At 50.9% G+C, this 17,268-nt stretch overlaps 3 protein-coding genes across 6 annotated transcripts in view; 1 reads left to right on the top strand and 2 right to left on the bottom strand.

The window, feature by feature from the left end:
- Positions 1–5,527, bottom strand: part of ZZEF1 (zinc finger ZZ-type and EF-hand domain containing 1) — an 85,727-nt gene extending 80,200 nt beyond the window's left edge. Inside the window, 1 exon segment of the mRNA XM_064166785.1 lies at positions 5,021–5,527. Within this exon segment, the coding sequence (XP_064022855.1) occupies positions 5,021–5,383 (363 nt within the window). The 5' untranslated portion in view covers positions 5,384–5,527.
- A 168-nt stretch (positions 5,528–5,695) lies between these two features.
- LOC135187526 (neuferricin) lies at positions 5,696–12,405 on the top strand. Of its 3 annotated transcripts, XM_064166308.1 has the most exons (5): positions 5,696–6,009; positions 6,428–6,568; positions 6,981–7,224; positions 9,726–9,935; positions 10,023–12,405. In XM_064166308.1, exons 1-5 carry the CDS (start codon positions 5,760–5,762, stop codon positions 10,024–10,026), a joined length of 849 nt encoding a protein of 282 aa, XP_064022378.1. In that variant the 5' UTR covers positions 5,696–5,759; the 3' UTR covers positions 10,027–12,405. The 3 variants fall into 3 exon arrangements, with proteins under 3 accessions (XP_064022378.1, XP_064022380.1, XP_064022379.1); XM_064166310.1 differs by having other exon boundaries at positions 7,038–7,224; positions 9,726–12,405; XM_064166309.1 differs by lacking the exons at positions 9,726–9,935; positions 10,023–12,405 and adding an exon at positions 7,724–8,505.
- A 176-nt stretch (positions 12,406–12,581) lies between these two features.
- The window catches only part of ANKFY1 (ankyrin repeat and FYVE domain containing 1), a 37,755-nt gene continuing 33,068 nt past the window's right edge, over positions 12,582–17,268 (bottom strand). For both annotated transcript variants that reach the window (XM_064166306.1, XM_064166307.1), the window contains exons 24-25: positions 16,742–16,832; positions 12,582–16,047 (exon numbers count right to left, since the gene is read on the bottom strand). In XM_064166306.1, coding sequence (XP_064022376.1) covers positions 15,915–16,047; positions 16,742–16,832 — 224 coding nt within the window. In that variant the 3' untranslated portion in view covers positions 12,582–15,914. The remainder of the gene's footprint in view (positions 16,048–16,741; positions 16,833–17,268) is intronic.

Raw genomic sequence — 17,268 nt, 5'->3', positions numbered from 1 at the left:
CTTAAGGGAGTCCAGAGGCAGGACAAAGGGGAATGGTTTGAAGCTGAGGGATAGCAAGGTTAGACTGGAGCTGAGGAAGAAGTTATTCAGTACGAGGCCAGGTTGGATGAGGCCTTGAGCAACCAAGTCTAGTTGAGAGGTGTCTCTGCCCATGGCAGGGGAGGGGTTGGAGGAGATGATCTTTGAGGTTCCTTCCAACCTGAGCCATTCTAGGACCCGAAAAGATCTTTTTGGTTGTGGAAAGGGCTGTTGGCAGATTTGTTAATGCTGCCCTTAAGGGACATTTTGCATACCAAGTGTTGTGTTGGACACAGATAAAAAACACTTTTCACAGCTCCACATTTCACAGCTTTGGGCTATCCAAAAGACAGGTCACTTGTTTTCAGCTCAGCCTCTAAAGAAGAACCAAGCTCAGAAGTGTCAGTGTTCTAAGCAGCCAACTCAGGGCTCAGAAGCCATGGCACACCAATGGCAAGAAGAGCAGCTAGATGTTCAGTCCCACTGAATTCTGCAATGAGCTTCTGTTCAAATGCTAAAAAAATATTGGAAGGGCTCCAAAAAGAAATGTGCTATCTTAGGAGCATCCACTTTTCCCATCTAAACTGGGAATGCACTTACAGACCATACCTCTTGACAAGGAAGATTTCAGTCTCCCAGCCCTGAACCTGGTCTTTAAAGCTCAGTACATAGCTGAGTAAATCTCACAAGTGCCTGCCAGAGGCTGGCTGCTCTAGCCCAGGTAAGATGGGTGATGTTCCTATTTAGGTTCTCAGTGCATTCTTGGCAGATAGGTGTTAAGTGAGACTTGTACAAACGTGGGGCCGACCTACTTGGGAAAGCCCTGAGTCTTGAGCACAATGGACAAGAATCATATTGACAAGAGAGAAATAAGGTTCACCTGGTCTGCCCTGGTGAGACCACAACTGGAATAAGTGTCCAGTTCTGGGGTCCCCAGTTCAAGAGGGCACAGGGATATACTGAAGAGTGTCCAAGGGAGGCTATGAGGATGGTGAAGGGACTGTCTTGTGAGGAAAGGCTGAGAGACCTGGAGAAGACTGAGGAGAGGTCTTTTTGGTATCTCTAAATATCTGAGGGGTGGTGTCAAGAAGAAGAGGCCAGGCTATCTCCAGTGCTGCCCTGTGACCCAGGAGGTTCCACCTCAACAAGAGGACAAAGTCGTTTAGTGTGAGGGTGCTGGAGATCTGGAGCAGGCTGCCCAGAGAGGTTGTGGAGTCTCCTTCTCTGGAGACTTTCAAGGCCCATCTGGATGTGTGACCTGCCCTGGCAGGAGGGTTGACCTCACTGATCTCTGGAGATCCCTTCCAACCCCTATCATTCTATGATTCTTCAGGTTGAAACTATGCTTGAATTGCTACCTGATTATCAACCTGATGTCCCATTAAATGCCCTATCCTAGAGAGAAATAATCCCAAATGATTAAGTATCCTGCCAAGTAACCAGGCCATAATTACAGCACTTAAAGGAGAGCAAAGTCCTCAGAAGATGACAGAATGGAAATGCCTTCTGCCACAGTGGCACTTCTGCAGCACAGAGCTGACTTCCACCTTGGAGGGTTTCTAAACTTCTCTTAAGCACACAGCTGAACCCACACTAACTATGATTGCCTTTAAAAAGCTGTTCTTGGAGGCCCAGTGCTGGCACCTAGAAGGAACCACAATCAGCAGAGGTACCCGATGCTGGGCACTGAGTAGACACTGAAGAAAAAACAACTAAGACTTTTGCTTGGGGACAATGATACAGAGGGAATTAGTTCATTTTAACATAACTTAGTTGCCAAACCAATTCAATGTAGAGCTTCACCCCACACCACTCTGGCCAGGATGACTTCTCCTCCTCTCATGTTTGGTCAAACTGAACAATTACTGAGACACAGGGCAAGCTTTGTGATGTCACTGTGAAAGCCAAACACACGACCTAACACAGCTGCATCTACTGACAGCTGCTCTGAGCCACTATCTATATGCTCCTGTAAGAAGTGATTACTACAAATACATTTTTCTCTATATCCTATTTTGTTATTTAAAACTCTTCCTGTGAGCTCAGGAGACTGCACAGGCCCCAGAGCTCTAAAATTACTTTCTGACTGTTCAGTATACTTCATCTCTATTTTTGACACAAAAGATAACCGATTTCCACTGCTCAGGCAAGCTGTGCCATGGGGTATAAGCAAAAAAAAAAAAAAGAAAATCAGATCAGTATGCAAACCTGTACCCAGAGGTTTTGAGTTCTGTTCATGTCTGGGACATGATACAAACACAGCAGCACTGTCACCACAACTCAGCTGCACTGTGCTCCTAAATAAAACATAGGTCAACCTGAAGAAACACAAAAGAAACCTTTCCTGGGAAATAAATGCTGTAAGTTAATCATAGGGAAAGGCAGCACATGGGAAAATCACCTCCTCATCTGACAGACAGCTCAAGAGCTGCTCCAGAGATCACCTTCACCCCTTCTGCCAGAGCAGAATCACCCAGAGCAGATCACAGAGGAACACATCCAGGTGGGTCTTGAAAGTCTCCAGAGGAGACTCCATAACCTCTCTGGGCAGCCTGCTCCAGGCCTCCAGCACCCTCACACCAAACAACTTTCTCCTGATCTTAAGATGGAACCACCTGGGTTCCAGCTTGTACCTGTCGTTCATTGTCCTGTCACTGAGCACCACCAAACAAAGCCTGGCACCTGCATTCTGATGCCCACCCGTCAGCTATTTACGGATAAGGTGCCCTCTCGGCCTTCTCCTCTCCACACTAAGCAGCCCCAGGCCCTTCAGCCTTTCTTCACAACAGACATGTTCCAGTCCCTTCATCATCCTCATAGCCTCCACTGGACTTTCTCCAGCAGATCCCTCTCTCTTGAACTGGGGAGCCAAGAACTGGACACAGAATTCCAGGGCAGAGTAGAGGGGTAAGTGAACCTCCCTAGACCAACATGAGCAGTGGCTTGGGAGAATGTTGTATTTCATCTTTGCTCTCAGTGGGACCACAGCACCCATGTCTCAGGTGAATGCTCTAGATGATGACTGCTGAAGCACAAGTGGCTTATATAGGAGTCAGAGGTTCAGCTTAGCTAGAAAGCAGATTTTTTGCATTTAAACAGAAGTTTGTTTTGCCCAGGAAGGATTCCAAGTATGTGTTCACAAGCTCCACATTGAGAACCGAAATGTTTAATAGGCAGATCAACACTTATGTTAGGCATTCTAACCTTTAAGAAGTGAAACCTACTGACCTACCCCCCCATGAACTAACCACTCTCCAGTGCAAAACACATCATAGAATCATAGAATCAACCAGGTTGGAGGAGACCTCCAAGCTCATCCAGTCCAACCTATCACCCTGCCCTATCCAATCAACCAGACCATGGCACTAAGTGCCTCGTCCAGTCTTTTCTTGAAGACCCCCAGGGACGGTGCCTCCACCACCTCCCTGGGCAGCCCATTCCAATGGGAAATCACTCTCTCTGGGAAGAACTTCTTCCTAATATCCAGCCTATACCTACCCTGGCACAACTTGAGACTGTGTCCCCTTGTTCTATTGCTGGTTGCCTGGGAGAAGAGGCCACCCCCCACCTGGCTACAATGCCCCTTCAGGTAGTTGTAGACAGTAATAAGATCACCTCTGAGCCTCCTCTTCTCCAGGAAATCTGAAATATCACAGCCTGTGGGCTAGTGGCAGTTATAGCATCGATGACATCAAGGTTTTCCACACAACTCCCAGTATCTCAGCAGCACAGGACAGCTCGATGTGACCATGTCTCTGTACTGTGCTAAATCCTTTGATGAGAGTACGGAAAAAACCCAAACTGTATTGCTCCTGTGGAAGCCGTGCAACACAACCCTCAAAATGTTTCTGCAGCCTGCAAAGCTGTGCTGTTTGTGCCAACAGAAGGAACCTCTCTGTAGCAAACGAAGAAGTGCTCTCGTGAAGGAACTGGAAATGGAGGCAGCGTTTCAATAGGTTCCTTACAACAATCGGGTAGAAACACGCCTATTTCCACCACAAAATGAACTTCTTCCCAGTGTCCAGTAGCCTTGTTAACATGCCAGCACTGATTTCAAAGAGGCAGCTTTCCATGTCATTCTACTACTCGGGAGCGACACAAAGACAGAAGGAAGTCCCTGGTGAGGCTCGGGAACTGCAGGCAGTAAGAAATTCGGGCACAACCACGTCCGCAGCCGAGTAGGAAATTCCTGGCAGCTTTCTGCTGCTTTTCAAACACTGTCTAAAAAGCAAAGCTAAAGCTTCAATATTCCAGATGATAAATTGTTCATATTCCTCCCCAAAGCAGAAGAAAGGAAACTTCTGCCATTAAAACCTTCAGACCTTCTGCCTATGGAGGGGACAACTCTGTCACACTACTTCCTCAGAAGCTTTCCACAACCCCACGGGATACGAGTCGATTCCACTGCTGATTTTGAAAACGCAACAATAAATTCAAGTAACGACAGACTCTGACTTTCTGATACCATGAAGAAGTATCTCGGAGGAACCACCTACGCAGAACGCCCCACCTGTGCTGCCACCAGCTGCCCCAGCGGCAGCACCAGCAGAGATACTGCTGGAAAGTGCCATTTCATGGCCAAATGGCTGCTAAGGGCGCTCCCCGAACACGGGCACGAAATGAAACAAAGACAGCTGTAAGCGGCCAGCCCGCCCATCAGCAGAGGCAGTCGCTTCGTAGCCTTGCTGCAGAAACCTCCGCTCTGGTACTGCCCCACCTGTCAGGAAGGGGCGGCTAAAACCTCCACGGCCGTGTCGATGGTCACGCTGCTCGGTTCCAGCAGACCGAGGGTTCGGGAAGACCACCCCGGTTCACGGACCCCTACCTCCGTCAGCATCCCAGGGGTTCCCGCCGCCTCCCTTCCCGCTGATCTTGCCTCCATCTCCCCACCACTCAAGACAGGCGAATCTTCGACGGAGGGAGCTTTTCTCTCCGGTCCTCCGCCCCCGCGCAGCCCCTCCCGGCCCGGGCAGAGGCCTGACCCCTCCGGAAGCCTCCTCACCTCCTCGCTCTCGCCGCGGGAGCCGGCTGCCAGGCGGGAGACGCTCTCCAGCACCTCGCAGAACTGCTCCAGGCTGACGGCCTCGTCGCCGCGGCTAAGACGCTCCTCCAGCCAGCGTACCAGCGTGCTGTGGTGCCGCGACACCAGCGACTCGGGCAGCGCCGCCTCCCGCAGCCGCGCCGTGGCTTCCCGCAGCCGGGCCTGCTCCAGCAGCATCTCGGCCGGGGGCAGCGGCAGCGCCGGACTGGCGGTGGAGCCGGGCGGGAAGTGAGCGCCGGGCTGAGGCGCAGCGGCCGCCGCCTCCATGCCTTCCTCGGCGCCCTCCTCCTCCTCCTCGCTGCTGTGGCTCGCCGCCGTCCCCATGAGCCCCTCGGACGCGCCGACGCTGTGACACGAGGCTCGGCAGAGCTGTATCGCCTTCTTCCTCCTTCGGCCGCCGCTGCCCCGGCTCCACCCGGCCCAGCTTAGTCAGCAACTTCCCGGCCCGCCGCACCTGTCAGCGCCCGGCCGGCAGCGGCCGCGCCACACTGCCGCCAAGCGTCACCCGGCGTCGCAAAGTCCCGCCCCTGGAAGGGCGGCACAGCGCGACACTCACCGTAAAGCGAGGACGCCGATCGTCCCCTCTGCACGCGCTCATGCACCGCGCTGGCCACGCTGCCGTCAGGCGCCGCCGCGCTGCCGTACGGCGAGGAAAAGGTCGTGAAAGGGTCGGGCCTGTTCGTGACCGCGTCGCGGCCTGATGGGGGCCGGTGTGGCGGCGGCGCTGCTGTGCCTGGGCGCAGCCTGGTTGCTGGGAGCGGGGGTCGGTCCCCGCGGCTGGATGGTGCGGCCCTCGGCCCGGAGCCGCCTACTGAGTGTCGCCGAGCTGGCCCGGTTCCGCGGGGCCGCAGGAGAGCCCGGCCTCTACCTCGCCGTGCTGGGTCGCGTCTTCGACGTGGAGCGCGGCCGCAGGCACTACGGTCCCGGCGGTGCCTACAGTGGCCTCGCAGGTACTGTTCGCGTGTCCTCTGGACCCGGGGCTTGGGCTTCCGTGGGGACTGGCAGGAGATGCGGTGGGGGCTGCCAAGGCCCTGTCAGGAGTTTGTTTGGCCTGGCAGGGGCTTTGTTGAGGCTGGTAGTGCCTTGTCTGTCATGGGGCTCGATGGGGGCTGGCAAGACTCTGTCAGGGGTTTACTGTGAGCTCGCAGGCGCCGGGCAGGGGTTTGGTGGGGCCGGCCGGGGCCCTCTCTGTCAGGGGGCATGGTCAGGGTGGTCAGGACCCGGTCACAGGGCTTTGGTGTGGGCTGGCAGAGCCCTGGCCCCTGGCAACAATTTGATGGGCATGGCAGGGCTTTGGTAGGGGCTCGCTGCCTTTCTGGGGCTCACTGCCTGACTTGGGGAAAGTCTCACCACCTGCCTGCCCCACAGGGAGAGATGCCACCAGAGCATTTGCCACAGGTGACTTCACCCAGGCTGGGCTGGTGGACGATGTCTCAGCACTGTCATCGGGTGAGATGCTTGCCATCCAGAGCTGGCTGACCTTCTACAGTGACAACTATGATCCCGTGGGTAGGTGGTTCTGGCTAAGGCAACCACACGCAAGGGACACAGGTTGGGAGGAGAGCAGGGAGGGGCAAGGTTAGGCCTGCAGCATGGCCTGGCCTGCAGACCACCGAGCTTCGTCTACAATGTATTCACCTCGCTGAGGATCTTCCACCTGTGCCACAGATGGCTGCCGGGGACTGAAAGTAGCAGGGCTCAGGAAACTTGGGGCAGCAGTGCAGGGAAATTATTTTGGGAAATGAAGTGCATGGGAATGAATTCTGGGGTCTGCAGCTGTGGATTTGTTAATGTAGGTAAGTGGCTATGTGATCCAAGAATGGAAGGGATAGAAGCTCAGTTCGGTTTTCAGACTGGGCTGTGGTGAGATCCTCCTTTTTGTCTTTTATGTCTTTAAATAACATTTTTTTTTATACAACAGAACTATTCGCTTTCCTTGCTTGGAAACACTGCAGTCTAATTGATCCTCCTCTCCCAGGGAAGCTGGTAGGCAGATTCTATGATGAAAATGGGGCACCAACAGAAGCCTTAAGGCAGGCTGAGGCTGCCATTGAGGAAGCTCTGAAGTTCCAAGCAGAAAGTGAACAGAGGAAGCAGCAGTTTCCACCCTGCAACTCCGAATGGAGCTCTGCAAAGGGCAGCCGGTTCTGGTGCTCCAGACAGAGGTAAACTCAGTTTTCCTGCCCTTGTGTCTGAAGCCTCTGAATCACACTTCTGCCCTGGCTTTGGGTGCCCTGAGCTTTGTTGCTGTCTAGCACAGAAAGATGTCCCAGCTCCTGCAGCCATCACACTCCATAGTCTGTAGGTGAAGTCTGCTGACTTCTAAGATGCTGAGTGCTGACGCAGCTGGGACACACCAGGCATGGTCCCCAGCCCTGTCTGCATCGCTTAGGCTGTGCTTTCTGAGGCAGGGCCAAGCTACAAGGAGCAGCAGTACTTCCATTCCTGTGCCAGAGTGCACAGCTGCTGCTGTGTGAATTGGAGCTGCTGGATTTTCTCTGCCAGTCCAGCAATTTCTGATACCTTCCCCCCCAGTCCAGGGTTGCACAGATGTGTGGGCTGGACTGGTGAGAATGTTCTGCAGCATGAGGCAGGGGAGTGGAGTTCTGCTCACTGAGCTGGGGAGTGGGTAAAAAGTCTCATCTTAATCATTGTTACTTTTAGGAATAGTGTTTCCAAGACAAAATCCTCTTCTGTCACGCCAGAATCAAAACCAGGATCCTCCTCAGAGACACAGGACTCACTTTCTCTGGCACCACCTGCTGCACTCAACTTTGCTTATCCACCAGGAGCACAGGCCACTTTGCAGACACTACCACAGCTGGGCACCACCGCTTAAAAACACATAGGTTGAGCTTTGAATGATCGTTTCCTTCTTGGCCTATTTAGTTGCATTCCTCTTTGTTTAGGGACTGTTTTGTTTGAAGATGAAATAATGACAGAGCATGCTACAAAATGCTTACTCTTTGTTTCAGTGCCCCAGTAGCACCTTATGCTTCTCTACATGAGAAAGCCTGGGTACAGCTTTGGGAGTGGGTGTTGTGTGGTAGCCTCTTCTGCAAGAGTTTACAGGTTTAAAAGATGCAGCATGTAGGGGATCAGGCAGTGTATGCTTTCTGAGTCTTCAGCATGAATTACCTGTCTCGCAAATTTCCTAATTAGTTCAAGCAGTTTTCTTTCTTTGTTCTGAAAATCACTGTGTTCAGCCATGGTGCAGAAGATAATGAGAGGAAACGGCTGGAAATTGTGTCAGGGAAGGGTTAGCTTGGAGATGAGAAAAAATGTCTGTTACAAGAGTGGTCAGGGATTAGGAACAGGCTGCCCAGGGAGGTGGAGTCCCCATCCCTGGAGGTGTTCCAGAAACATACGGCCATAGCACTTGGGATGTGGCTTGATGGCCACAACGGTGTTGGGTTGGTGCTTGGATTAAACGATCTCATCTTGAATATTGTGTTCAGTTTTGGGCTCCCCAGTTGAAGAGGGACAGGGATCTGATGGAAAGAGTCCAGTGGAGGACTATGAGGATGATTAGGGAACTGGAGGGAGGACATGGCTTATGAGGAGAGGCTGAGAGACTTGGGACTTCTCTTTTCCAGACGAAAAAGACTGATAGGGGATTTGATAAATGTTTATAAGTATCTGAAGGCTGCCAGGAGCAGGGGGTCAGGCTCTGCTCACTGCTCCCTGTGATAGGACAAGGAGCAATGGGTGTAAGTTGCAGCAAAAAGAGGTTCCACCTCAACACAAGGAGGAATTTCTTTACTGTAAGGGTGTCAGAGCACTGGAACAGGCTCCCCAGTGAGGTTGTGGGGTCTCCTTCTCTGCAGAATTTCAAGGCCTGTCTGGATGTGTTCCTCTGTGATCTGTTAGATAGTATTGTCCTTCTCTGGCAGAGGAGTTGGACTCGATAATCACCTTGGGTCCCTTCCAACTCCTAACATCCTATGATCCTGGAAGTCCTTTTCAACCAAAACAATTCTGGGATTCTATCAGCAATTAGCTACCTCCAAAACTCATTTTGCCATTAGAGATGCTGTGCCACATGAGGCTGCAGTGCCTTTTCCAGCACTAGAATGGTGGGAAGTGGAATTTGATTGCTCCCAGCAGGGTGAGAACAGGTAGCAGCACTGATGAAACCAGGTATAGGTAACAGGTTGTTGAAGCACAGCCAGTAAAAGGCATCAGAAAGCTGTACCCTGGTGGCTGCTGGGAGCAAAGTTAGGTTGGAAGGGACCCTCAGAGATCATCTTGCCCCTCCCCCCTGCAGTCAGCAGGCACACTTCTGTCTACAGCAGGTTGCCCAGGGCCATATCAAGGCTGATCTTGAATGTCTTCGGGAAAGGGTCCTCAAACACGTCCCTGTGCAACCTTTTCCAGTGTTTCATTACTCTCATACGAAGAATTTTAATGTCCAACCTAAGTCTCCCCAGCTTCAGTTTCATTGCATGTCATCCTGTCGCCACAGGCCCTTCTAAATAGCCTCTCCCCAGCCTTCCTGTAGGTCCCCTTCAGATACTGAAATGCTCTTGAGCCTTTCCCAGGCTAACCAGCCTGTGCACCTCCGCGAGCACAGTGTCAGCTCTAACTCGCCCAGCCCATTGGTATCCAAGAGTTGTCACCACTGGAGAGGTTCTCAGTTGTAACTGGTTTTCATTTCCATTCTCAGTGGGGGAGCGCCCAGGGCCTGGGCCGGTGTCCCGCGGAAGCTGTACAGCCCCGGTGCCAGCAGCAGCCGCTGCGTCTGCGTCAGGACCACCGGCCCCCCGTGGGGCCAGCCAGCCTCCGTCCAGCACAACAACAGGGGGGATTTGGATGACCCTCACCTGCAGGAATACGACGGCTGCCACCCACAGGCCCAGCAATGTGTCCTGACAGTGTGAGTTGCGAGCTGGAGGCCTGCAGCAAAACATTGCTCTGTGGGGGAGCAAGGACAATTCCCTGTTATTTGTGACTTTGTTGACAGGTGAAGATATGAGAAGACAATTCCTGAGTCAAGTTAATGGCTGAACACTCACTACCAGGCTGCTTTCTCTGGTAGTGCTTTGTTCCTGGGGTGTTTTTACATCTGGTAGCAAACTGCACCATGTACAGTCTGCATTCTGTTTGAAGCCTGATTTCTTGTGCAGTCAGGAAACAAGGTTGTGATTGCAAGAACTGCCGCAGCACCACCAGTCCCAGTTCCTCCACAGGCCTCCAGCTGCTTAACTGTACACCTGTAGTGTCTGTGCTCCTCACTAGATTTGCCCCAGAGTTTAAAGGCAGCAGAGAGAAACATTCCTTTCTCCTCAGCAAAGGCACAATCTACTGCAGCTTGGTTCCACAAAAGCTTTATCAGATCATTGGAGTACAGAAGGCAAAGGTCATCCCTGCCTTTGCTCATGCAGTGTTTGCGTTAGATACTGTACAATGCTGTGGGAGCTAGCTCTCAGGACTGTTGGTTTACCTCAACCTCAGGAGCCCGCTCCTCTGACTCACTGCCTTCAGAGCTTTTTTTTTACTGCCTACTTCAAATCAGCAATTCCTGATCTGTGATAGCAGGATCATCCTGCTGTGACCTCCTCCCATCTGGTATATGTCCATCAGACTATGACTGGAGGCTGAATATGTCCTTACAGAGCAAGTTAATAACATTTCTACATGGGGATGAAGAGGACAAGGGAGCACCCAGGTAGGGCTCAGGTGCTGTAAACCTTCTGCTTCAAGAGAGCAGTTGGTGGTTGTAGAAGCCAGTCAGAATTGGGACTTGGTGTAGCTGCACCCTTGAGAGACACACCCATCTGACAGAGCCCAGCAGTAGCACAGAGCTGAGGAGCTTGTTCAGTTTGGTCTTTAAGACAGGTACCACTTATCAGCTCAGTTCTGAGCTACTGCCAGCTTCAGGGCCAATCCCACAGGCCCAAGTATTAGTTAATAACCAGCAAGATCAGAGGACACCTGGCCTCGAAGCATGAGGAAGAGGAGCTGCTGGGGGGAGTGAGCTGCAGTAGTTTAAACATGGCTATGTTTGTTGTCAAGTGTTTGGACTTTCTTTTTAGCTGGTTCTGTTTTTCCTCTTCCACAACAATGTTGAAGAGAAATCCTCCAGAGCACTGTCAGGCAGATGTGCAAGCTCTTGCTGGCCCTTACTGGAAGTTGCACATGTTGCTGAGCAGCAGCAGCGCCACCCCCTTTGGAACTGAATCTGAGCCCTGGGCTTGTGCCATGTTGGGGGTTGGAGCAGGCTGCATTTCCCAGTCCCACAGGTAAAGGTGTGTGAGATCCACAGGGAAGAGCTGCAACTCCACAGCTTAGTGGGCATGACAAGTCCCAGAACTCCAGCATGGTGTGGGGGAGGGAAGTAACCTCTGGAGATCATACAGTCCAAGGCTCTGCTCAAGCAGAGCACACACAGCAGTTTGCCCAAGAGTACAATGCCCAGGGGGGGTTGGAAGCTCTCCACCCAAGGACACTCCACAGCCTCTCTGGGAAGCCTGTTCCAGGCCTCCAGCACCCTCACAACAAACAACTTTCTCCTTCTCTTCACATGGAACCTCCTGGGTTCCACTTTGCGCACCTTGTTGCCCCTTGCCAGTGGTGCCCAGGGACAATACAAAAGTCTGGCCCCAGCCTCTTGCTCAGATCCCTTCTGGGGCTGCTCTTCTCCAGGCTCTCAGCCTTTGCTCCTCAGAGCTGTCCAGGTTCCTCAGCCTATTTCTAGCCTCTCTTGAGCAGGCCAAGTGTCACCCTGTCACATGCTTTAACAAAAGCTTCCATTTAGAGATCAAAGCCCTGCCTAACACAACTGGCACCTACCTTTGCAAGTGCTTTAAGCTGTGTAAAAGCTGCACATTCCATCTTGCAGTAGGAATAGGTCATCTATTAAAGCAAACAAGGAGACTCCCTTTACTGACCTGAAATGCTCCAGGATGATCCTGTTTCTGCTCCAAGAGCTCAGCTTGATTTCCCTGTGGTGGAAGAGGCTGGAGAGAAAGCAGTGACAGGCAGGAGTCAGGGCAGCACAGAGCACTCCAGTGAGGCTCACCATGCAGCTGTGCTTCAGGAGTCAGTGAGAGGCTAACTACAATCTCACCAGGTCGGTTTTGCTATTGCACTAGAGCTTTCCCTTTACCTGAAGCCAGAGCAGTGCTGGGCTCTGCCAGGAGGCCAGGCTGCCCACCAGTGGTGTGCTACTGAACCAGCTCAGCTTGGTCTTTGAGCTAGCACTGAGACTCACAGTTTGCTCCCTGAGCCCAGCCTGCAGGAAGTCCAGCTTGTTTTGTAAGAATCATTGTAGAGGTGTCTTGTGTAAGGGAACTGGAGATGGTTTATGGGATGTAATGTGGAATAAACCAAAGCTTGTCAATGGCTGCAGCAGTTCCACCATATTGAAGTGGGTACCTGGAATCATCACAGAACAAGGAACAAAGCTGTCATGCCCCACTGAATGGCGCACCCCTGCTTTTCCCTGGGGCCTGTGAAGGAGGAGAGCGTGCAGGGGGCAGGTGGCTGCCAGCAGACACTTGAACAAGCTTCCAGCTCACTATAGTATTTAGTTATGCATTTTATTACAAGTAGAATTGTTACACAAAGTGTGCAGACTGGAAAAATACATTTGTACAAGAACTCCAGACAAACATTGCAGGTACAATGCCTTAGTTCTAAGACTTCCTTTTCTGTTTCACAGGGTAGTGGAAGGTTTGTATTTTTGTCACTCTCACAAGCTCTCCCTAAGAGCTGTGCATTTACTGCAGTATCCACTCTACTGCTTGTAGGAAGGACTTGCCTACTGCTAACACTGGAGGTACAAAACCTCCAGCCTCTCCCCTTACTACAGGTCCATGTCCAAACAGTATGTGAAGCTGCACAAGCCGTGGATCTCCAGCACAGCAAGTCATTAAGGCGTCTGTCAGCTTCCAGCCAACAGCTTGCTGTGCTGTTCCGCACCAACATCCTCACTCCCCAGTGGTGTGAAACAGCAACTGCACCATCTGCAGACACCCCGTGCTTAAGCCAGGCCCGTGCTTGCAGAAGAAATCTAATCAAGAAAAATCTCCAGTATGAGCCACCACAGGCTTCCCACAGAAGTGCCTGAAGCCTGTTTGTCAGCATCACTTCCCAGGGACAGAAGCTTGCTCTCCATTCACCCTTTTGTTCCAGGCTCCAGTAAATACTATTAGGGACAGCAAGGGAGTAAGGGGTGGGTTGGGTCACAACTGTAGGTTGCTATAAGAAGGAAGAGCAGTTGTTCCCAGTCAGAAATGTATGGACCATCACTACCTCACCAGGTACCTCCACTCACATTTGTGACCCCCAGCAAAAGTCCCCCAAAATCTCAGAGGGTTGGGAGTTCAGAGCAGTGGTAGGCAGGGTGCCTGAAGATTTGAGCCCCACCAGCTGGGTGGGGTCAGCCCCTTCAGTGGACCTAGAAGAGAACTAAGGTGGGGTTTGGTTCAAGTTGTGAGCTTTTCACTTCTCTTGAACTCTGTCAGAAAGATGTTTAGAGTCAGCTGGAATGAAGGAAACTAATCACAAAGGCACTTTAAAATGATTGAATTTGCTGAATTTAGTTGCTTTAAGTGCAACAAACGCTTCAGGCTGTACATGAGCTCATCAATATCCTCAGCTTCCCTTTCAGACTTCAGTAAGCAAGCTGGTACAGCACTGGCTGTGCAGAGCATGGCATTCCTCTTATCTTGCCTAGCGTCTCAGGCAGTTACAGTTATCATCCTGCTTTTAAAAAGAGCAACTAGCCAGCCATAAAAGAAATCATTCAGTGCAGCTGAATTTTCACAAGATCTACATTTTCCATAATTTAAAAGGTTGCTAACTCAGCACTGTTCCCTTGCCCCTTCCCAAGAAGTCACTGGAAGGTGTTTCAATGCTTCAGCACTGAAAAAATCAACTTTGTGGAGTTCTCCAGTTTAGCTGGAGTGCAGAGCCTGTGGCCTTGACAGAACACTCCTCTATCGCTACCTGCCAGTGCTGAGCACACACTGACCACTCCACAGCACTGCAGCTCCAAACCAAGGAACCAGCATCTTCTCAAGGGATACCCACAGCCAAGACTTTTCACCAAATGCATTACCAGAGGCTTGCACCCAGCACTAATGAGACAGCAAACAGCAAGGGACTGCAAGTGCAGTCTTTCCTGTTATCTGCTCCACTCAAGCTCCCAAGCTCAAGCTTGCAGTTAAGACCTTTGTTTTTCCACCCTGTTCAGCTAGAACATCATTCCAGAGACCCATCATTGTATTAGTATCTGTTCAGAGACCGACTGTGTTACCCAGGGCATTGCTGGGACACAACAGCAGCAGACTGCGCAGTGAGGCCAATCTGTATCAGCATCTGTTCTTCTCTAGTGGGACGAGGGTGAGATTACAGTCACAATACATCCACAGTGGAAGATCAAAGTGCAGGTCAAGCGAGACTTGACGTGAAACTCCTTGTGCAAATGTCAGCAGTTACAGCCTCTCCCATCCTTCACTTCTATGACTTGGAGAAACACCTTGAGCAAGTCTCCCTAAGAAGCAGCATCCTGGTTTATCACCCCATCTTACTCTGAGATTGACAAGCCACTATGCCAAGCAGGGCAACGTGTCACCAACCTGTCCATGTTGCACAGTGGACACAAGTCCTTGAATGCAGACCAGTTCAGAATGCCAAGTAGTTTTAAGTACACAGCTTTTTTGACTGAAGCCTGTGCCCACCAAATTACTGCCTTGTGTATCAGCAGAGTACCAACAGCAAGGTGCTGTTGGATCTGTCACAGATTGAGCACATTTAATAGTATGGCCAGCCTGCAGCTTAACCCAAATGTCTCAACTGACAGTGCAGTGCCAGAAGCCTTCCCTTCAAGGTCAGAGGCTCCATAAAGCCTCCAGGTACAAACCTACTCACCAGCAATCCTGCTGAAAATGGACCCAAGTTTAATGTCTAGAGGCACAGCACAACCTACAGTGGCAGGTTACTTACTCTCCTGCTCAACCAGTGTCCCAGTCAAAGGAAGTGCCTCAGGGGCCTGATGGCACACTTCAGCCTTTATTGCTACATTGTGAGTGAACCAACTTCACCAGCTGTAGTGTTTCTGCACTCAGGCCTTTCAGCACACCAGTGTTTGTTCATGCAAAGGAGGACCAGAAATGTGAACAGGAGAGAACAACATGGTAGACTTTGAGAGCTCTAGAAGAGCCACAGCCTAGCAAAAACATTTACTGGATACAAACGGTTTTGCACTTTTGAATGTGCTAAAGCTAATCAGACACTGAGGTGGTATCAAGACATGGATCTGCTATTCTGACTGCTTTGCATCAACTGGTGTAAAGCTTTCTGTTTTAAGGCCACGATTCTGGAGCTATGCTTAGAACTTCCCCTGGGTTGAAGAGTGTCTTGGCATGTACAGCAGTTGCTACAGCACAGTCTAGCTTCACAGGAGTCTTCTTTACAGCAAGGTAACATTTCTGAGACAAAGCAAAGACAGGTACCCGGTTACCCTGAAGCTTAACACCAGCTCTAAGCAGCCTGAAAACCACACAACTCAAGAGCTGCTCAGTGCAAAGCGCCACATTAAGGACAGACCTATCCAATGGTCGTTCCAACACCAGCCTGAACAGTTTTTTCCATACCCCACTGTGACTAGAAGAGGGTCTAAGTTTTTATCACTTGCTTTTGAGGAGCCACTGGAATTCCTGGTGAAGTCTATCACAACCCAATACATTTACAAAGTCATTTATGCCATAATATTATCAGAAAAGTGTCTTTAATGAGTTAAGTCTATTGCAGATGAGATGTATAGGCCTCCTCTTCCCTCTCCAGAGGGCTTGTAAGCAGAGCTGCTGTCAGGAGCACTGACTGGGAATCCTTTCACTTTCACAGATAACTAGGAGACACCTCCCAGAGTCAGGACATCAAAGCAGATGTTGCAAACTCGAACTGGCTTGTTCAGATCAAATTTTATGATAGGAATCTCCTTTGTTGAGCACTTATGGCAGAGCAGGCGTCCACAGTGTCGGCTGGGGACAGAAGAAGGGTGGGAGAGAAGCAAGTTCACCAAGTGGACAGCAGGGTTTGCTGTCTAAAAGCCCTGATCGTTGACAGCATCACAACCATGGCAGAGCAACATGAGAATGCTGCACTTTCCTTGCATCGTCTGACCTCTCACGTGATAACTGAACACTAATGTCAAGAACATATTGCTTCTGCACTGGTCGGTCACCTGCTCCCACCTCAGCTGATAGGTGTGCACTGTCTCTAGGACATTGGGCAGAGAGACATCTTGGCCAAACAACCCTCTAACCCAGCACATTGTATGAAAGTTCAGACTAGTCCAGGAAAGGCAACTCATGCCTGTGTAAGAGCAGCTCCTGTCAGCATCGCCACTCTTAGCTTGGCCGTAGCTACCCAAATCTGTCACCTCTTTAAAAACAAGTCAGTCTCACTACTTAAAGCAGTATCTAAATGCACTGCTTCACCACTGGAACTCTGATCTGACTCCTCATTTCCAACACATCAGGATAATAGGTGCACAAACTGCTCAATATACAGTGTCAGAGCATAAGTGGCTGCTTAGGGCCAGGGTAGAATGTGCACACAGATGTAGAAATCCACACCTAAGTTAACAGACAGGTTTCCTAAAGCACCCGACAGAGCAAGCCTAGCTACATCTGGAAGAGAATCCCTTGAAGGACAGCAAGATGTGTCAGTTACCAGTGATGCTTCCTTGTTGTGACTCCAAACTTGGCAGTGCATTCATAGCAGTTGGAGCCATCACACCAGGGAGGTTCTTTTGTCAGCATATCTGTCAGAGGCAAGAATGTAAAGGCAAAATGGCTCAGACACCCCGAATGCATCAACAGTGAGGAGTCTTTTTCCAGCAGAACTGATTTCAACCACTCCTGCAGTGGCTGCAGTCCTGTTTGGAGATGAGGTAGAGCTGCTTTCACAGCACAAATCAATCTCTTCTCACATGCAACATGTGACAGGACAAGAGGAAACAGCCCTCAGGTTTTAACAAGGGAGGTTCAGGTTGGGTACTAGGAAAAATTTCTTCCCAGCAAGGGTTCTCAGGCACTGGTCCAGGCAGGTGCAGCAGTCCCCATCCCTGGAGGGGTTTGAAAGCTGCATGGATGTGGTGCTGAGGGAGATGGTTTGGTGGCAGTGGCAGCAGTGTGAGCTCTGGTGAGGGGCTGGGCTTGGTGATCTCAAAAGTCTCTTCCAATCTCAACAGCTCTATG

The sequence above is a fragment of the Pogoniulus pusillus genome, chromosome 27 (assembly GCF_015220805.1).
Source record: "Pogoniulus pusillus isolate bPogPus1 chromosome 27, bPogPus1.pri, whole genome shotgun sequence".
Classification (NCBI taxonomy): domain Eukaryota; kingdom Metazoa; phylum Chordata; class Aves; order Piciformes; family Lybiidae; genus Pogoniulus; species Pogoniulus pusillus.
This window is presented reverse-complemented; position numbering and strand designations above follow the sequence as displayed.